The sequence below is a fragment of the Topomyia yanbarensis genome, chromosome 3, assembly GCF_030247195.1.
Source record: "Topomyia yanbarensis strain Yona2022 chromosome 3, ASM3024719v1, whole genome shotgun sequence".
Lineage (NCBI taxonomy): Eukaryota > Metazoa > Arthropoda > Insecta > Diptera > Culicidae > Topomyia > Topomyia yanbarensis.
In genome coordinates, this window is record NC_080672.1 from 12,721,862 (window position 1) to 12,741,059 (window position 19,198).

Below are 19,198 nucleotides of genomic sequence, written 5' to 3' on the forward strand. Positions count from 1 at the left end.
TCTACATAAGAGGTAAAATACAAAAAAAAATAACACAGACATGTTCTACAAATAACTATTTGATAATGAAACGAGTTATTATAATACCTGAATAATAGTAAAACATTTTTTAACCTTCCAATAATAAAATTCACTCAATGGAGGTATTCAATAAGGTATTGGTTTGGTATTTGTAAAAATAACTGGAATACATAAATAATACTAAAATAAAGTATAATACCTCATTGAGGCATTAGGCAGGTATTGAAAAATGTTTCTTCAATACCTGCTTAATAACTCAATGAAGTATAATAATCAATTAATACCAAGTTTTGGTATGAATACCAAAAAATAGTATGCTCGGTTTATTTCCCAGTTATTTTCTCCTGGTCGGGTTGCCGGCACCCCTATGTAGCTTTTGATAGAAACCAGACATGGATATTTTGATAAATATTATTTGTGTGCACGATCTTTTTGTGCCGATTGCCGAAGCAAACAGACTCGAATGATACTTAAAAGTTTTTTTTTGATGATTTTCTTAGTATTATAGAAAGAAGTAAATCGATCGAAAAAGTATGCGCATTGAATATTTACGATGTGAATTTATTCTATTTTGTGATTCAACAAACACGGTCAGTTGTCGGCATCCCATTTTTTATCGCAAATGATGAGTTCTCAATAACCTAATAAATATAAGTATTTCTGGAACGGGCTTTACGAATAGATACCAGAGATCGACCTTTGTCACCATTCTGAAAACCAGGAAGGCGACTTCCGGTTTAGCGTTTTAGCCAATCTGGTCGTTTTTTGATTTGCTTTGGTAAAAAAATGTACTGCCTATAAATCACTCAATTGCAGTGAATGCGATCCGTCAGTGCATTAGCAGTGCGTAATATCCGCACCAGTTTTTCACATACACATATTGTGGTTCTGATCAAGAATCATGTTCAAAATGACCTTGATGCTTGTTGAAATGAACAAACTTCCTTTTTCCTATGAATCTTGATGATTTTCATTCATATTTTTCCATTTTTACTAAATTTTCTGAGGGTGCCGACAACCGACCACATTTTTCAAAATAGTAAAAAATTATCATTTTACTAAATTGTTAATATCTTTTTTCATGTTGACAGAATAAATTAAATTCTTTCATCAGTTATTAGCAAATCGTCTGGAGGAACCCCTGCCGGCTCGAGGAAAACCGCCCGGCGTCCCAATACTTGATTCATCCGTTCGAATCTGTAATCCTGGCCGTTGATTCCTGATGCCGGAAACTGAAAGTTTATATCCCCCCCCCCCCCGTTCTGCCTTGTCCACCCTCTCTCCCATGTCTCTGATACACAGATGTATGACTTCACCCCTTCTCCCCTTGAATATCTTCCCAAAACTTATGTGCCCCCCCCCCCATCTTCTAGTTTTAGTTGATCAATCCGTTCGAATCTGTAATCCTGGCCGTTAATTCCTGATGCCGGAAACTGAAAGTTTATATCTCACCCCCCCCCCCCCCCTTCAGCCTTGTCCACCCTCCCTCCCATGTCTCTGATACACAGATGTATGACTTCACCCCCTTCTCCCCTTGAATATCTTCCCAAAACTTATGTGCCCGCTATCTTCTAGTTTTAGTTGATCAATATTTAATCTCGTTAAGAAATGCACAACAGTACCACTACTTTAAAATGGCCCTAATTAATTCCCCTTAATCTTGAACCACTCTCTCTAGTTATTTCTAGTTAATAAGCTTGTAAAATGTTCCGCTTAGTTAATAATTAATTTCTCCTACAAACTCCCTTCTAAAAATCATAAAGTGAATTACAATACAAAGAACACATAAAATGACCCGTCCCCCAAATCTTACGAATATTATATTATACCCTCTTTTATATGTATAAGTTAGCTGTAAAGTTTTTTTTAGTTTCATTATATAAAACAAAATAATATTGAAATGTGTAACCCCCTAGTTTTAAGAAATTCAAAATGTAAAACAATGAAAAAATGGCACCTTTAAGCTAACGCATACGTGCCTTATCAAATAAACAAATTGAAAAAAAAAAAATCAGTTATTAGCAGAGTTTACAATTTTCGCATTCGTGAGCAGAATAAGGCGATATTTCACCTACTTCGACCAGCAATAAAAAAGCAAACATACGATGTAACATTGTTTGCTCTCCAACTTTTCTAGACAAGACAGCATTGGATCTCATCTTTTCGCGGTATAATATGAGATGATATTTTCGCGCCTAATGAAAAACTGCCGAATAACTAATGGTTTCGCAAAAATTTACAAATATGAGTAGATAAAGATCCTTAAAATGAAATTACTGCAATAATGTGGCGAAATAAATTCTATAATGTAATATATTATTGGTTTTTCTTGAAATTAATTTATAACGAGGTTCGAAGCTGCGAAATTATCACGCTTCCATACTGCATTGTCAGCAAATTTTCGCAATTTCTTGAAAGATGAAAAGTTGAGTCCGTGCCTATTAAGGATGAAAAAGCTGTGAGATAAACTGCTTGTCGTAAGAATGATCGAATATTTTAACCTCTGGTTATTAGCTAAGGCCTCTAGCTTTCCATTGATATGCTTATTCCCATATATTGTGCAATTGGAGCGATGTTGTGAGCCAAAAATAAATGTGCCGACAACCGAACACATTCCCCTACCTATAGGTGCAAGTATCATAATAAATCAATGGGATTTGCAACAATTGGAACTGAAATTAGCGATTGCACCACTATTGGTACATGTGTTCCTATAGTGGTACAAGCGGTTTTGAAAACATAAATTGGTTAATGAACAATCTTTATATTGTTTCTATGAAATAGGGATTGAAAGCTTTCGTTTATAGTATTAACATCGCCCATAGATCTATTCATAGATGTTTTAACAAAAGTTTTCCTTAAGTATACGACTATATTGGTACATCACTCCTAGCACCTATTGAAAGTTATACTAGAACTTTAATCGTTTTGTGGTGTTCATAAAAGCTGTAGTAACTTGTATTAGCGGTCATTGCTACTGGCTGTGGAGATTCTATTGGCACTTCAAAATACTCTAAAATAATTGTCACTCTGTTTTTATAGTTGCATTAAAATGAAATCGTCATATGCTTCTTGAGGGCTAAATTTGGTACCCAGCTAAGCGACTATTGATTTGAGAAGTGGCCGTTCATTCGTGTTATCTAGATTCAAGTTTTCTTGTTGCAGTTTCTCGCGATCTTTTTCGTCCTTTTTTGCTCACTCGATTCACATATATTCTGTTTTTGCATAGACATCTTCTTTGAACGAAATATCCAATTGTTGTGGTAACTCCACTTGCCGAAATATTCATATCTGATATTCTGAAAAAGCTTTATATTCATTAACATTCCTAGTGAGGATCGAGGCTGAGTACTCACCGTTTTGTAACAATCGCTTCCGTAAAACGGGATCTTTGTGAGACATTTTGCACCTCTAGAATAACATGATTCCTCAACTGGTCATTGCTCTACTTCATCGGATATACAAGAAACTGTTCGATTTATCCAAAGTTCCTAAGATACAAAGGGTCTTGTCTGATTTTGCATATTATCCCAGTTAGAATCAACTCGTTTCATGAATCTGATTAGTGTACTAAGATTTGGGTGTCAAATTTCAGAGGGCTGTAGGAACTCTTTTCCAAGAATTGAATATCTGTAACTAACAAGCGCGCTGCTTGAGCTTGAGCTTGTGCGACCACCCCTGGCTGCTAATCCATTATCGATCTGGACTAGCTGAAGTTGCACAGGGAATAAGTAGATAATTATGCTTGGGAGTAGCGAAACATCTTTCAATGTGCAACTCCTGGTAATCCTAAAGTGTTTATTGATCAATACCGGCGTCGGCAAGGCCCGACCGTAGATCGCGGAAGGAAATGGAAGGACACTTGCTTCTGCTAGAGGCCGTATACACTACTGCCCAATCCACAAGTATCACGGGAGGAGGATATTTGTTAGTAAGTATAGAAGTTGGATTCTACTTTTTCTTTACCGATGCAAGAGAGGTGACTCCACTATCTGGACTAGATATTGTTCCATCATCTTTACTTCCCTTCCGAAGGAAGACGTGACCACAGATGTTTTCTCTTCAGAAAAATCTCAACAACCTCGGCTGGAATTGAACCCAGGCCAATTGGAATGAATGGCGGTCACGCTTACAACTCAACCACCGGATCCGTTTATTTGTAACTAACAAGAGCGCTACAATCACAAAGTAGATGCTTCGCTGTTTCATTCTTAAATTGACAGAAACGACAAGTCGGACTTTGATTTTTTTTCCATTTTATGTAAATGATATCTACTAGGGCAGTGACCGGCAAACAAATCTGTTATAATTCTAAGGTTCTTCTTATTTAGATTAAGTAAAGGCTTGGCACTCGGCTTTATAATTTTTCTTGCATATTTTGCAGTATCTTTGGCATTCTGGTTCGATTCTACCATATACATTTCCCATTTCCCAAGATCCATATTTATTTTCCGCCCAAGTAACAATTGAAGTTTTATAGCACGCTACAAGTGCAATCTAAGATTTATGATTGGCTATAAAACTAGCATAAAACCTCAATTGTTACTAGGGCGGGCCTATAAACTCGTCCTTGGAACCTTGTCTTGCCAAACTATCAGCTGATTCATTTCTTTGAATTCCAGGATAATGCGTTCCCATCATAACTTCGACTGATAAGTTGGGGTTTCAAAGCATTAAGCTATCTGAAAAGATACAGATCGTTGCAAATCTATATTTCCGCTTGAGACAGATATGCACACACTCAAGAATTGCTTGAATCTCCGCCTGAAACACAGCTGGGTGTAGTGTCCCATTGGGATAGTTGTTCTTATCCCGGATCCAAACATTCCGGCTCCTGCACTGCTATTCATTATTGAAGCATCCGTAAAGAAAACAATAGAGCCTGAACAAGAGTTTAAAAAAAAATTACATTCTTGTATGAACTTGAAAGAGAAAGGAAATTCAATTCATGTCCGCCGCGATGAATGAAATGTTTGGTTCGTTTCTCTCGCCATTCGTTCTCCCGACACAGCGCATTCAAGTTCGAATACGTTCGGTTTCAAAAGAAAACTGAATTTTGTTTCTATACCAGCTCTGAGAGGGATTTTTGAGTAAAAGTGCACCAGATATAGACTACGTAGTTCACTTATGCTCGAAAATGTAGAAGATGCCAACTTCTGCCTTCAATCTGTCCACATAATAATAAATAAATGTTTTGGTTGGTGAAGGAATTTATATTTCCTCTGCATTCAGGCATTCGATTCTGCATGAAATTTCAGTCAGTCGGAAAGTTAATGAATGAGAGAGGCGGTGAATCTGAACGTTGGTTTCGGTAAATGCAAGCAGAAATAGGTAGCAGATTTTGAAATTTCGAAGCACTGGCCTGAACATAGATTTGGCCCACCTGTTTCCCACACATGTCTGTTGTTACAGTCACATTATAAGGAATATCATGGTTTACCTTCGTCTGCATCCAGTCTACTATTGAATGTGAGATAGGATTTATATTGAATTTTTTGAGGATCATTAAATGTCCTGTCATACAATCTTTGTAGATCGAATCAATTGTAAGGCACTTTTTTCTGTCTGGATTCATGAACTTGGGGAAAAATGCATAGAATTAACTAAGTACCAATCTAGGACGCTCTCGGAATAATGGCCTCAAGCTAAATCCGACCCATTTTTCATTGTACTGTTCTGAAAATGATTAAATACTTTTTGGATACATTCTAAAATTTCACAACGCTTTCCATAGGTACACATTGCCTGCCAAACGAGGTGCGAATTCCTACATTGCGATCCAAAGCCAATCAGTCCTTGAATCTCTTTTCAGTAATCTTAATAGGTTGAATACGGGATTTGCAGTTTTTTAACAACTCAAAGTAATTTTTCATGTGAGTGTACGATATATTAGTTATATAATTTTATAATTGCAACGTGTATCTTCGTGAACATAGCAGAAGCTTAAGAATTGAAGAGTTACTAGTAATAACTCATGTTTACTGCTTCCATTAAAATTTGTGTTACTTATTTTAATTTTTGCATCGTATTCTTCACTTCAGCTCTCATTCAGTCATTTAGCGATGTTAACAAAGTGATCAAACTATGCGACAATTTCTACACGAGTTTCGAGAGTACTGACAGGACACCAGATCAGATTAAAACGGAGTTGAATCATTTTATAAATGACGAAAGTCGCTTCCAAAGACATTATTTTTTGTGTACCTATCCAACTGTTTATAGTTTCAGTAGCGAGTTAAGGACATTATACATGCGAGCCACAACATAGCTGCGACGCCGCACACACCCCTCTCCCCTGCCTAACCATGTATCTGACATGAGCAAATATAAAAATGCGGTTTCTTTTTGTGCGAAAATATCACTCCTCTTCACTTGGGGTTTTTTTTCGAAACACTCTTATTTTTCTTCTCGTTTTCATTGCACTTTTTCAAATGCACTTTATTCACACACCACTGCAAAAACACTCGCGAAACTTTAATCGTTTACTAACAAAACTTCAAATTTTCTGCCAATGTGCAGATGACCAAAGGAAAATGTTCGGAAACTCTCATTTGTGCGTTTGAATTTACACTTCAGATTTCAGTTTTTCTCAATGTAAACAAGCGAGTCGGTGCCTAGCAACGTGGCTTCCATATATCTTCACCTTAAGGTGCACAAATTTCACCACGTTCACATATCGTCTGCCTTGTCGGAAGTTTTAAATTCTCTTCTCTCGAATATACCCTCAATGATAAAATTGAGGTTGATGCTGAATACTGTAAAGTGAGTTGATAGAAGATTCAGAATTTGATGATCCACTGCGATGATGCAAATATTTTGCGCTAGTACAAAAGAGATTATAACTACTAGAGGGAGCAAAGCGCTACTGCGATCTCTAGTAGTGATAATGTCTTTTGCTAGTACATGTCTGTTTCTGTTGAAAAACCACAAAAATCTATTGTCATGGTCCCTATTGAGCAGGGTATTGTTTATGTACTTCTATACCTTCAACTACATCCAGTTCACAGGGATTGGAGAGGTGTCGTGAAATGTGGACATTTTCGGTGGTAAGTTAATGATTCTCGTTGCAAACGTGCTGCTACTTTTACTTGAAGTAATGTGGTGTTTCATTTAACGTAGTTTTTTCGCCCTTTGGTATTTTTGCGATGTTTTCTTTGATTCTAATTTCTAAATCTCTTTTTGTTCGTCCGAGGGCAAGCTATATTATGGATCCCTGATTAGTTTAATTATTCGATAGAGTGAGGTCTTCCCATCGGTGCTCCTTTTGTTTGTTTATAGAAGTTGTTTCTAAACTTCAAGTAGTTCTCCTCCACACAAGTTGCTTTGTTGAAATAGTTTCTAGTTCTTTCAGAATTTTACTACTTTATTCTCCTAGCAGGATACCTATAACAGTTTTCCTTTCGGAGTTGAAGTTTGTTAGATTATTTCCACTTCTGTTGTTCGTATCCCCATACGATTAAGCAATAGTACACGTGTTCTGCAACTGATCCATTTTCAAGAGCTACTCGTCGAAATTAACAATCGATGATAAAGTCCACTAATAGGATAATGGAGCATCTAAACATTCGAATCAATCTGAAAAAGAGCCAGCGAGTGAAAATTTAACTAAATTTGACCAAGTCACGTAACCCACCGTCGGCTGTTTTTGCCATTTGTCTCGGCGGACGGTAAAAATAAAAGTGCGTGCGGAACAGCCAAACCCCTAAAACTACTAAAAATATCTTTCACTGACCTTCGCCCGCCGCTGAATTTCTCTTAGTTTGTCTACTTGCCATCGTCAGCGGAAGAATGCAGACGCAGCGCCGGTCAGGTGATTTATTTATTTACGGCTGTTGCTCCTCGAAAATTTGCTTCATTTATCTGCCACCGTCCTTGTTATCTCTGACCAAGTGACAAAAAAAGCGCAACCAAATGGTATGGTCGATTTCTGTCAATTTTTAGATATTTTTTTTCTTCTCTAGCATGGCATGCTGTGAGCATTGATGACAGTCGTAGAGTGGCGTGTTTCCGGTAACCCCGGTAACGAACTTGTGTGAGACAGTAATGAACTGCTTCGTGTCCAGGGTTGCCACATTCACAGATTTTCTGTAATGTCACGGATTATATTTTAAGGAATTAAAGTTTTGGACTGGTTTCAATGTGGCATCACTGCAAGGCAGCCGCTCGTGTTCTGCCACATGCCGGTAGTGATGTTTGCCTTGTGCAAAAGCCATTCGCTTGCCAATTGTTGAAATTTGTGATCGTAGTTATTTGCTTTCCTATGAATCACTAGGCCCAAACAAATGGAACAATGCGACAAATGATAAGAGATTAAACAAGATTAGAACGAAGAGTCATTCAAAGAAACTTTCCGCTTCCCACCGTAGATGTTGCCTAAACTTGTTAACTATTTGCATCCGTAGCATCGTAATCTTCGCTGTTATCATCTGTCGGCACTAGCGCAGCTGTCGCAGATTACAGTAAATCATATGACGTCATTTCCTCAGCCGACCACTGCAACCGATTCCCATAAATCCGAAATAACTACGTGTTTGTTTACATAATCGAGAATATGAATTGTCTATCCCACATGCCAGTAATTACGGTTTTCGGACTAAAAATAACCACCACAATTGGAATGATTTGTTGTTTTTCTTAGGTACCTACCTACTACGTCAAATCATTTCGAACGTTGACTTTGCTCCGCTCGGAACTATTCCACCATGACTTGCTGTGATGATAGCGCAGTGACAGCACTGTTTGTTTGTTAGCCAAATAAAAGTACGGCCGGTGTGTCTCGAGTGCAACTTTTTTTAAATCAATTGAAACTGATCTAATATTTTTCTCACTCGTTAATTAAGTAGGCCAGCGCGAAGGAATTTGCAGACTGATGTTTACATTTATTACCGCCACCTTATTGTGTTTTTCATTGCAAATAATAAACAGCAAACGAACGGGTCGTCTCTGAGCGTATTTTTCTTCTGTATACTTCCCATGATTTATCCTCTATCGCAGTCGCAATTGAATCTAATTTCATATCTTTTTTTTTCAAACCACAGGTCGCTTCGGTACGCGGCACTATGTCGTGTTCATGCTGTTCCTGGGGATGGCCAACGCCTACGTGATGCGAACAAACATGTCGGTGGCGATCGTTGCCATGGTGAACCAGACGGCGATTACGCACGAGTCCGAGGTGTTTGACGATGAGTGTCCTGAAACCGACTACGGCGAGGAAGGCTCGGAAACCCACCAGGATGGGGAGTTTGTGTGGAGCACGAGCCTTCAAGGTTATATACTGTCGTCGTTCTTCTACGGATACGTGGTGACACAGATTCCTTTCGGATTGCTCGCCAAGAAGTACGGATCGATGAGGTTCCTCGGATGGGGCATGTTGATCAACTCGGTGTTCGCCTTCCTGGTTCCGGTAGCAGCTCATCAAGGAGGACCAATTTGGTTGATCGTTGTACGGTTTATCCAAGGTTTGGGCGAGGGACCGATTGTGCCTTGTACGCATGCGATGTTGGCTAAGTGGATTCCACCGAACGAACGATCACGAGTTGGGTCGATCGTGTACTCGGGTAAGAATTGATTATGCCTATATAACGTGAGTTTTAAGTTTTAAGACAATGTTTCTCGTTCAGGTGCCCAATTTGGAACGGTCATCTCGATGCCGCTGTCTGGGCTGTTGGCAGATCATGGCTTCGCCGGTGGTTGGCCGTCGATCTTTTACGTGTTCGGTATCATCGGAACACTGTGGTCAATTGCTTTCCTGCTGACCTGCCACGAGGATCCCATCACGCATCCAACGATACGCGAAGATGAACGCAAGTACATCCAACAGTCGGTATGGGGCAAAGCTGGCGTACACATTCCTCCAATTCCTTGGAAATCCATTGTCCGCTCGATGCCGTTCTACGCAATTCTGCTGGCGCATTTAGGTCAGAATTATGGCTATGAAACGCTGATGACTGAGCTGCCCACATACATGAAGCAGGTGCTGCGATTCTCTATTAAAGCGGTAAGTTCATTATTAAACTGAATAGACATCCGGTGGAATCTGCCTGACATTGTTAACAATGCCGCACCGCGCCCAGTAGGCCATTCATTGCGGTGATTGTCACTGATGATAAAATTTGTTGATGTCTTTTGTTAATAATCGCTTTGTTTTTTTTCCTACATACTTTCAGAACGGAACACTCTCGGCGCTACCTTACTTGGCGATGTGGATGTTTTCGATCGTAGTAGGCTGGGTTGCCGACTGGATGCTGACATCGGGCCGCTTTACTCACACCGTTACACGTAAGATTTCGAACAGTATCGGTCAGTACGGACCAGCGATTGCGCTCATCATCGCATCCTACACCGGCTGCAATCGGGCACTGACGGTAGCGATTCTTACGATCGGTATTGGCCTGAACGGAGGTATCTATGCCGGTTTTAAGATCAATCACCTCGACATTACTCCGCGCTATGCCGGCATTCTGATGGCATTTACCAACTGTTCCGCTAATCTAGCTGGTCTATTAGCACCCATTGCAGCTGGTAACATCATCGAAGGAAAGGTAGGTGTTCATGTTCCGTCGTTGTCTTAGGTGTTAATTAATAGTCTCATAATTCCTATCCTCTCTCTCTCCCCACAGCCAACGATCGCCCAGTGGAGGATCGTGTTTGTGATAGCGGCGGGTGTATACCTCTTCACCGCAACCTTCTACAATATTTTCGCGTCCGGTACGCGGCAACCGTGGGACAACCCGGACAACGATGAACCTCAGAAGCCTGCTTCGATCGAAGCAGGCCACACGACGCAGGAGAATGGTCACACCCATAACAATGCGACGGTCGTTGCCAGTGGCAACGGAACGACAACAACGGCGACGTATCGACCAAGTGCCAGCGAGCAGAGGCAATAGTAGGCTGTGTAGGGTAGGTTTTTTTTTCTTCGATTTAAGCAAAGACACTAGGCTAATAGTTAGGATTTACCCTTACCTCCCTACATATCCCCCTCTATTCCACGCTTCAATAATTTCCACGACCCCACGCCTAACTTATTTGTTTTAAGTTAAACATTATTGTTTTTTGATATTCTATAGTTGAATGTCGGTGAGAATATCAGTGAGTGACTTTCTAGTTAAGTTTAAGCACTACAAATCTGTTAGTTCGTTGAGAATGAAACGTGCCCCGTTCCCCGGGGGGAATACACGGAAGACTTGTGATAGGACATTTACAGAAAACAAAAGAGTTTATTCAAAAAATAACCAAACTGCCCAAACATTAGCCAGGCACCTCTGTCGAAAGGAGTTCGATACAAATCATCCAAAGGTTGTAGTTTTTTTTTTCGTAGCAGTAGGGCAAGAATATCGTTAGACATATCGCAGACCGTCAATTCCACAGTGCCGTAATGAAGAACATACAAAGTCGTAAAATTTGTACAATTGATTTGCATACAAAATGAAAAGGAACACCATTCGGTTGTAACAAACTAACAAACTAGTAGGTTATTCAGTTTATTGTATACCTAAATACAAACAAATCATGCAATTTTATATTGTACCTATTTATACGGAGGGAGATAAGTCGGAACACAAAACGTGCACAAGAGTGCAGAGAAAGATTAGAGACGACACCTTTTCGATGCTCTTTCCGAGATGATGATGATAATAAAAAAATGAAAATAATCAAACAATGCATGCATGCTCCAGTAGCTGGCATTGTAAACAAAAAAAATATTTTAATTTGCAGCGATCTGTAGTAAATATGTCACACATTCCAGTGCAACACCGTTCAGCTATTCTTATCGGATGAAGCTCTTTTCTTCGTTTACATGATCAAGTGAAGAAAAATATGCAGTGCGTGGTCGTTTTTATCGTGCGTAAGGTGTTCCCTTTGCGAAGATTTTTTTTGAAAATGGAATATTGCAGTAAATTTAGTTCGCCGCTTAGATTATATATAAGACTCAAGGGATAATCAATCGCATAGAGGTGGCAAGATTTGCATACATTTCTGAAACATCAAGATTAACTTCAACGTCTAAATATCAAATTAAGAGGTACCGAATTAATGGAATACTTAAGTAGTACAAATCTGCACATTCTCAATGCAAGAAGCCCAACATTTGCACGAGCTGGCAGAGAAGATGTGCTAGATGTAACTCTCTGCTCTGACAGTACTACGAGCTCGAACCGTCGTTATCTGATCATAAGTACATCGTCTTTGATCATTTAAACGTCTCACAAGATATCGTTACATATAGTAATCCCAAATCTACTAACTGTTATCTCTGCGAGAAGGGCTTGGCGACTAGGTTTCATAGGTATCTTCCGACGATTGAATGTCCAAGTGACTTGGATGAGGTCGTAGATAAAGCAGCATACTAAGAGGCTTGTGAGTTATGCGTGCTTCTAGAGGAACACCTTGGTGGAATACCGAACTTGTTCGATTCAAAAAGTTATGTAGAAGAGCTTGGAATCGCAGACGCAGGGTCGGGTCGGAGGCATTTAAGTTGGCTCGTAATGCATGGTTGGAAAGAACTGCACAAATGTTTCAAGGTGAATACTCGTCTGACGAAGATGTAGTACTTAACTGTCTTTTAGACACGCTCTTTCCAGGCTGTACGGAGTCATCAGTGAGGACTGAATTCTATTAAGATTCTGATTCTTAGGCATTTGATTGTAGAATTGTGACAACCGTATCGATCAAATGGGCGATTGAAAGTTTTTCTCTGTATAAGTCTTTAGGGAAAGATGGAATCGTCTCAGTTCTATTACAAAGAGGATATGAACACTTCAAGCATATTTTTTGGGAATAGTATACCTTTCATTTTAATCTTAGTTTGTAAAAATCGGTTCAGCCATCTCCAAAAAACCGATGTGGACATTTTTTTAACAAATCCGCACATACATATATACATACATACATACAAACATACACACCCTCCGGTCCTCGGTTAGAAAGTCGGTTTTTGGAGCAATTGCATAACCTTTCTATATGAGAAAGGCAAAAGAATAGTATTTAATTAGCTTAATCAGCTCTGATGCAATACTCAGCTGCATATTTTGCCTTCCATTTGAGACTTGGTTTGAGAAAATCGGTTCAGTCATCAGCGAAGAACCGATGTGACTTTAATTGTGGAATATGCCCGGAATTCCGGACTTCCGGAATCGTCGATAGTGGACAATACATTCAAAGAATGTTTTATTGGCAACCAGTGATCTAGATCTGCGATTAGAAGTAATTTGGTGACCATTTCAATAGTTTTTAGCCTCTAAGGTATTACGGTTGTACCAGGAAATTCCAGTGTATCCTTACTAACACCCCTGTAACTCCGGAAGCAAGAGTCAGAACCGAATGAAATTCAGCAGCAGTCAATGGTATTACTGTATCTTTCATTTGAAATCAAGTTTGTAAAAATCGGTAGAGAATTCGTTGGGGAATGGGTGTGATATTAGCTTAGGAACTTGGCGGGTTCCCCGGGGGCGTCATGAACCGTCATAGGTGGCCAATGTGGTCAAAGCTGCTTTGATTGATCATTAGTGATCCAGACCCGCAAACTAGAGTAATGTTACATCTATTTTAATATGTTTTACATCATTTGAACATCATGGTGGTACCAGTTTATATGGGAATTTGCTGTGTGACCGTACTCTTCAACCCCTAACTCCGGAACCGGTAGTCGGATCAACTAAAAATTCAATAGCAGCTTATGGGAGCGTTATACCTTTCAGATGAAACTAAGTTTGCGAAAATCGGTTCAGCCATCTCTGAGAAAATTGTGTGAGTTTAAATGACACACACATACACACACAGACATTTGCCGATCTCGACGAACTGAATCGAATGGTGTATGACACTCGGCCCTCCGGGCCTCGATTAAAAAGTCGATTTTTACAGTGATTGCATAGCCTTTCTTTATATGAGAATGGCAAAAAAGGTATCAAAAATTGAGATCTGGTTGGATTAAGATTTAAAAATAGTATAAAAGTATTAGTGTGCTAATCTTGATACCCATGGGAAAAATTCGTTAAAGTACATAGAAACGCATACCAAAAATGATAACAGCGACTTCCGTTTCTGCCTTTTTGTCCCATTTAAGAACTTTGTTGAAATATTGGATTTACGCGCCATATGATTTCCATTGAACGAATAAGAAAAAGTGCACAACATCTCAATTTCAAAATATTTTGGAAATGTGTATCAAAGAAGTGGAGGGAAAAGATATAAGAATTTTGATGCAGGGTCTCTGAATTCATCTCCGTCATGATTCTGATCGAGAAATAAAATATTTAACTTGATTCCTATTTTATGAATGCTCTGTAATAAGACTGCTACATAACAGTCAGCCAGCACATCAACCAGCATTTTTGAACATTTTGAAGTGTTATCCGAGAGTCTTCATAATAGAAAAAAATGAGCGGCTCATACAATCACCTGTTTCTCAGTATCGAAAAAGAAAAATATAAATAATTCGCATGCAGGAGCTCCATATATCGTGACGTTTAAGATTAAAAGTCGACTAAACAAAACTATTTTGTAAGAATCGGTTATATTTTTGCGGTATTTATACTGAAGGTTTTTCCGACTTTTACAGAGTAGAGCCCCAGTCCTCTTATTATGCTTGAATATTACATTCGATTTTTATATTCTAATATATTTCAAGCGGGTTTTACGAAGCATATTCTATGCATTCGACTTATATTTTCGGTCGCTCAATTTACATTTAATAACATGAGAAATTTTTTTTTACTTTTATTTATTCGGCAGAGCTCTACATTCAAAGATGTACACTTTTTTTGCAGGTTACACCAATTTTGTCTCTTAAAACCCTATCATGAGACAATGGGATACCATGTTGTGTATGTTAGCGACCATTCATAAATTCTGTAACGCAAAAATTGCCCAAAATGGACTCCCTCATCCCCCCATGTAGTAAACTGTCACATATTGCTCCTTTCCCCTCTCCTCTATTACGTAACAAATTTCTTGAAAAATGTTTTTTTCGGCGAGAGCATGTTACGTAACGATCTAGCATACTCATCCCCTCCCCTATGTCACAATATGTCACCACTTGTCTGATCCCCCCTATAAAAGCGTTACGCGATTTATGAATGGTCCCTTACATATAATTATAGATTTTGTTAGTGTGCACCAATTGCCACACGTGAACTAAATATATCAAAATCCCATTAAAACGGCAATAACGAAAGTACCGTTGACATCAACATTTAGCGCTTTATCCTCACTTACTTCAGTCCAATATTGCATTGCACGTTGTCGTACAAATAATTTATTTTGCGACTTTAAGTTAGAATCTTAAAATGATACAGTACGTACAACATCTATAATGTACCGATTTACTTTACTTATCCATCATGGAACTTCATCTTACCGAATTATTTCATATATTAAAGGGGTCCTGTGCAAAAAGTACTTAATGTTTGATAATTCTTTTTGAACTAGTAAAATGACTTAGACATGTCGTCGCTATTGTGCTGTCTTATGACAAACGCCATTTTGGGGTAAACTGAGTTAGATATGCCACATCACTTGTCTAAAAAATCTCTACAAAGTGGCGTTTTCAGAATTTTGACATTCTGCTTGATTACTGAGCTATAGCGAAAAACGTGCTGCGAAATTTTATAATTTTTGCTTCGAATGACCGTGTCTGGGTATTGGCTCTAGTTATCTTGATGTATAAGATGTTTTTATGTGTAAAACTATCTGAGGAACACAATGGCATAATCATTTTTAAAACAAAAATACACTAATTGTGAGAAAAATGCAATTTAAGTTTTAAACTGGAAATATAGCATATTTGGCAACACTGTAACCAAAAATAACTATTTTTTATAAATTCCCTGACTCATTTCCTTCAAAATTCATGTCACCGATTGTCTAAAGACCAAATGAAACCAAAAATATGAATAAAAGTTAATAATTGATGTTTTTTTCTATGGAAAATTTTCCATGCACGATTATGATATGCCATACAAATTTTGTCATCAATACACACCTATGACACGTGTGAGTGCGACTTTTGTTTACATTTATAGTAAAAACTCGCAACATAGTCAACGGATCTTCGTTATATTTGAGAGATTAATACAGAATAGATAGAAGCATCGATTGTCTTCTTTGAATTGTTTATACCATTTATAAGTTTCAAGATATTCAATCTCAAACTTTAAAAATCGTTTTTCTCGAAATGTGCGAAATGGCGCTTGTCATAAGATAGCACAACAGCGACGATGTGCGCTATTCTGCAAAATGTTTATTAAAGCTTCATCTATAAAATAAAAATTTTCGAGTATATGGTGTTAAAAATGGCGTCCAAAATGGCGGCTCCAGCAAAAGGTGTTTTGAAAACCGACCCTATCTGCGGGCACGATACAGGTCGCAATTCGTCGTCTACAAGCAGCAAACCAAAACGATCTTGAAGATTACATTCAGTAGAGGCGCTCCAACCTAAAAAACATGAAGACACTCGATATAGAAATAAAATGGCGGGCACTTTAAAACAAAGTATCGTTTTTGCCTTTCTTATATAAAGAAAGGCTATGCAATCACTGTAAAAATCGACTTTTTAACCGAGGCCCGGAGGGCCGAGTGTCATACACCATTCGATTCAGTTCGTCGAGATCGGCAAATGTCTGTGTGTGTATGTATGTGTGTGTGTATGTGTGTGTGTCATTTAAACTCACACAATTTTCTCAGAGATGGCTGAACCGAATTACTTCTAATCGCAGTCACCACCATTACTTCTAATCGCAGATCTAGATCACTGATTGCCAATCAAACATTCTTTGAATATATTGTCCACTATCGACGATTCCGGAAGTCCGGAATTCCGGGCATATTCCACAATTAAAGTCACATCGGTACATCGGTGAAGACTGAACCGATTTTCTCAAACCAAGTCTCAAATGGAAGGTAAAATATGCAGTTGAGTATTGCGTCGCCGCACCTCCCCCCCCCGCCTTGTCCTTACACCTTCCTCCTTCATCACTCCCCTCCTCTTGGACCACCCTCATGCCCGCATTTCCTTCATCCACCCCGTATACCGAAATAAGATGATGGATTTCTGACGCATCCTCCACTCCCACTCTACTAACCCCCCATTCCCTACACGTTCAAACCCATTCCACCAACCTTTCCAAATTATAATCACATGAAGATAACATTGAACTCATGCTTATTAAGCTAATTAAATATTATTCTTTTGCCTTTCTTATATAGAAAGGTTATGCAATTGCTCCAAAAACCGACTTTCTAATCGAGGCCCGGAGGGCCGAGTCTCATATAACATTCGACTCAGTTCGCCGAGATCGCAAAATATCTGTGTGTATGTATGTATGTGTGTATGTGTATGTGTGTATGTATGTGTGTGTATGTGCGGATTTGTTAACAAAATGCACACATCGGTTTCTCGGAGATGGCTGAACCGATTTTTACAAACTAAAATTCAAATGAAAGGTATAATATTCCCATAGGTTGCTATTGAATTTCATTTTCAACCGACATCTTGTTCCGGATTACAAGTTGAAGAGTATGGTTACAAAACAAAATTTGTTGATTTGTCCACATCGGTTTCTCGGAATTTTCTGAACCGATTTTGACAAACTTGATTTTAAATGAAAGGTCCATCAGCTGCTGTTGAATTTTGTGTGGATCCGAGTTCTGGTTCCTGAATTACAGAGGGATACGTAGGATCACGCAGCAAATCTCGATTCTAACGAATTCTGCGATGAATGTAAAAAGGTGAAATTTTTGCCTTTCTCAATAGAAAGGTATTGAAATTGTTCTGAAAACCGACTTTTTAACAGGGGTCCGGAGGGCCGAGTGACATATACCATTCGATTCAGTTCGTCGAGTTCGGCAAATGTCTGTGTGTGTATGTATGTGTGTGTATGTGCGTATGTGTGTGTGTGTATGTTACCAAAAATGTCACTCATTTTTCTCAGAGATGGCTAAACCGATTTTGACAAACTTAGTCTCAAATGAAAGGTGCAACGTTCCCATAGGCTGCTATTGAATTTCTAATGGATCCGACTTCCGGTTCCGGAATTACAGGGTGATGAGTACGATCACGCAGAAAATGTCGATTTTAATAAATTCTGCAATGAATGCATAAAGGTGAAATTTTTTCGAAAATATGACCACAACTGCTTCGATTTGTAGTATTAGGTCACTAACATCCATTCAAAGTCTATTTGGCCACATTGGCCACCATAGACGGTTCCGGAAGTGCCCGGGAAAAGCGGCCATATTTCAAAATTTACGAACTCACATCAGTTTCCCGGAAATGGTTGGGCCGATTTTCACAAACATAGTCCCAAATGATAGCTATAACATCCCCAAAGATGTCTATAAAATTTCGTACGGATCGCTTATATGGGGCCGGAAATATAGACTAAATCGTCCGGTCACATATGAAATTCCCATATAAGCTAGAACTCAATTTTTTTTTTTCAAAGGGGGGACCCCATGAAATTTCAGAAATCGAATTCGTATTTTTGATGCCAAACATCTTTAAAATGCATGAAACGTCGAGATTTTATGTTATCTCGAAAAACTTTTTTTGTAAAAATCGACTTTTTGGGACTTTGCCGATTTCGCACCTTTTTTCAGTTCAATATTACCGTGGCTGTTTTTTCTTTTTCAAAATTTTGGAACTCGAATAATGATTTATTTTCCTGTATATAGTTGTCATGTGATGTATAATAACAAAATGTAATATATGCATTTAAAAGTTTTTAATGAATATAAACAACGCACACATTCTCGTGATTCATAATTGAGAAAGGCACAATTGCACCGCTAGGTGGATTAAAATAGTTTTTGCATAATTTGTCCACTTTGGCCGACTGTAAAAAATCGTTACTGATCAAAATATTGCGATTTTGTAGATTACAGCGTCCGAGAAAGTTGTCTTCTTTTAGGCGAGCAAAAGCCGAAGTTGATTGGTTGAATGGTTCAAAAACGAGAATGCCCGCAGATTCGAAAAATCTTGTTCCGAGAAAGCCGCCATTTTTGACGCTATTTTTGACCTCTACACTCGAATTTTTACTTTATAGATGAATTTTTATTTTTTTGATGAAACCTTAATAAACATTTTGTAGAATAGCCCATATGTCTAAGTCATTTTATTGCTTCAAAAAAAAAAAAAAATTAAACATTAGGTACTTTTTGCCACCATTATATAAGA

At 38.5% G+C, this 19,198-nt stretch overlaps 1 protein-coding gene across 4 annotated transcripts in view; it reads left to right on the top strand.

Moving 5' to 3' along the window:
- LOC131688062 (putative inorganic phosphate cotransporter) overlaps nucleotides 1-11,192 on the top strand; it is a 72,045-nt gene extending 60,853 nt beyond the window's left edge. For all 4 annotated transcript variants that reach the window (XM_058972212.1, XM_058972210.1, XM_058972213.1 and 1 more), the window contains 4 exons: nucleotides 9,060-9,578; nucleotides 9,642-10,018; nucleotides 10,188-10,562; nucleotides 10,641-11,192. In XM_058972212.1, the coding sequence (XP_058828195.1) occupies nucleotides 9,060-9,578; nucleotides 9,642-10,018; nucleotides 10,188-10,562; nucleotides 10,641-10,910 (1,541 nt within the window). In that variant the 3' untranslated portion in view covers nucleotides 10,911-11,192. The remainder of the gene's footprint in view (nucleotides 1-9,059; nucleotides 9,579-9,641; nucleotides 10,019-10,187; nucleotides 10,563-10,640) is intronic.
- Nucleotides 11,193-19,198: the final 8,006 nt, after the last annotated feature.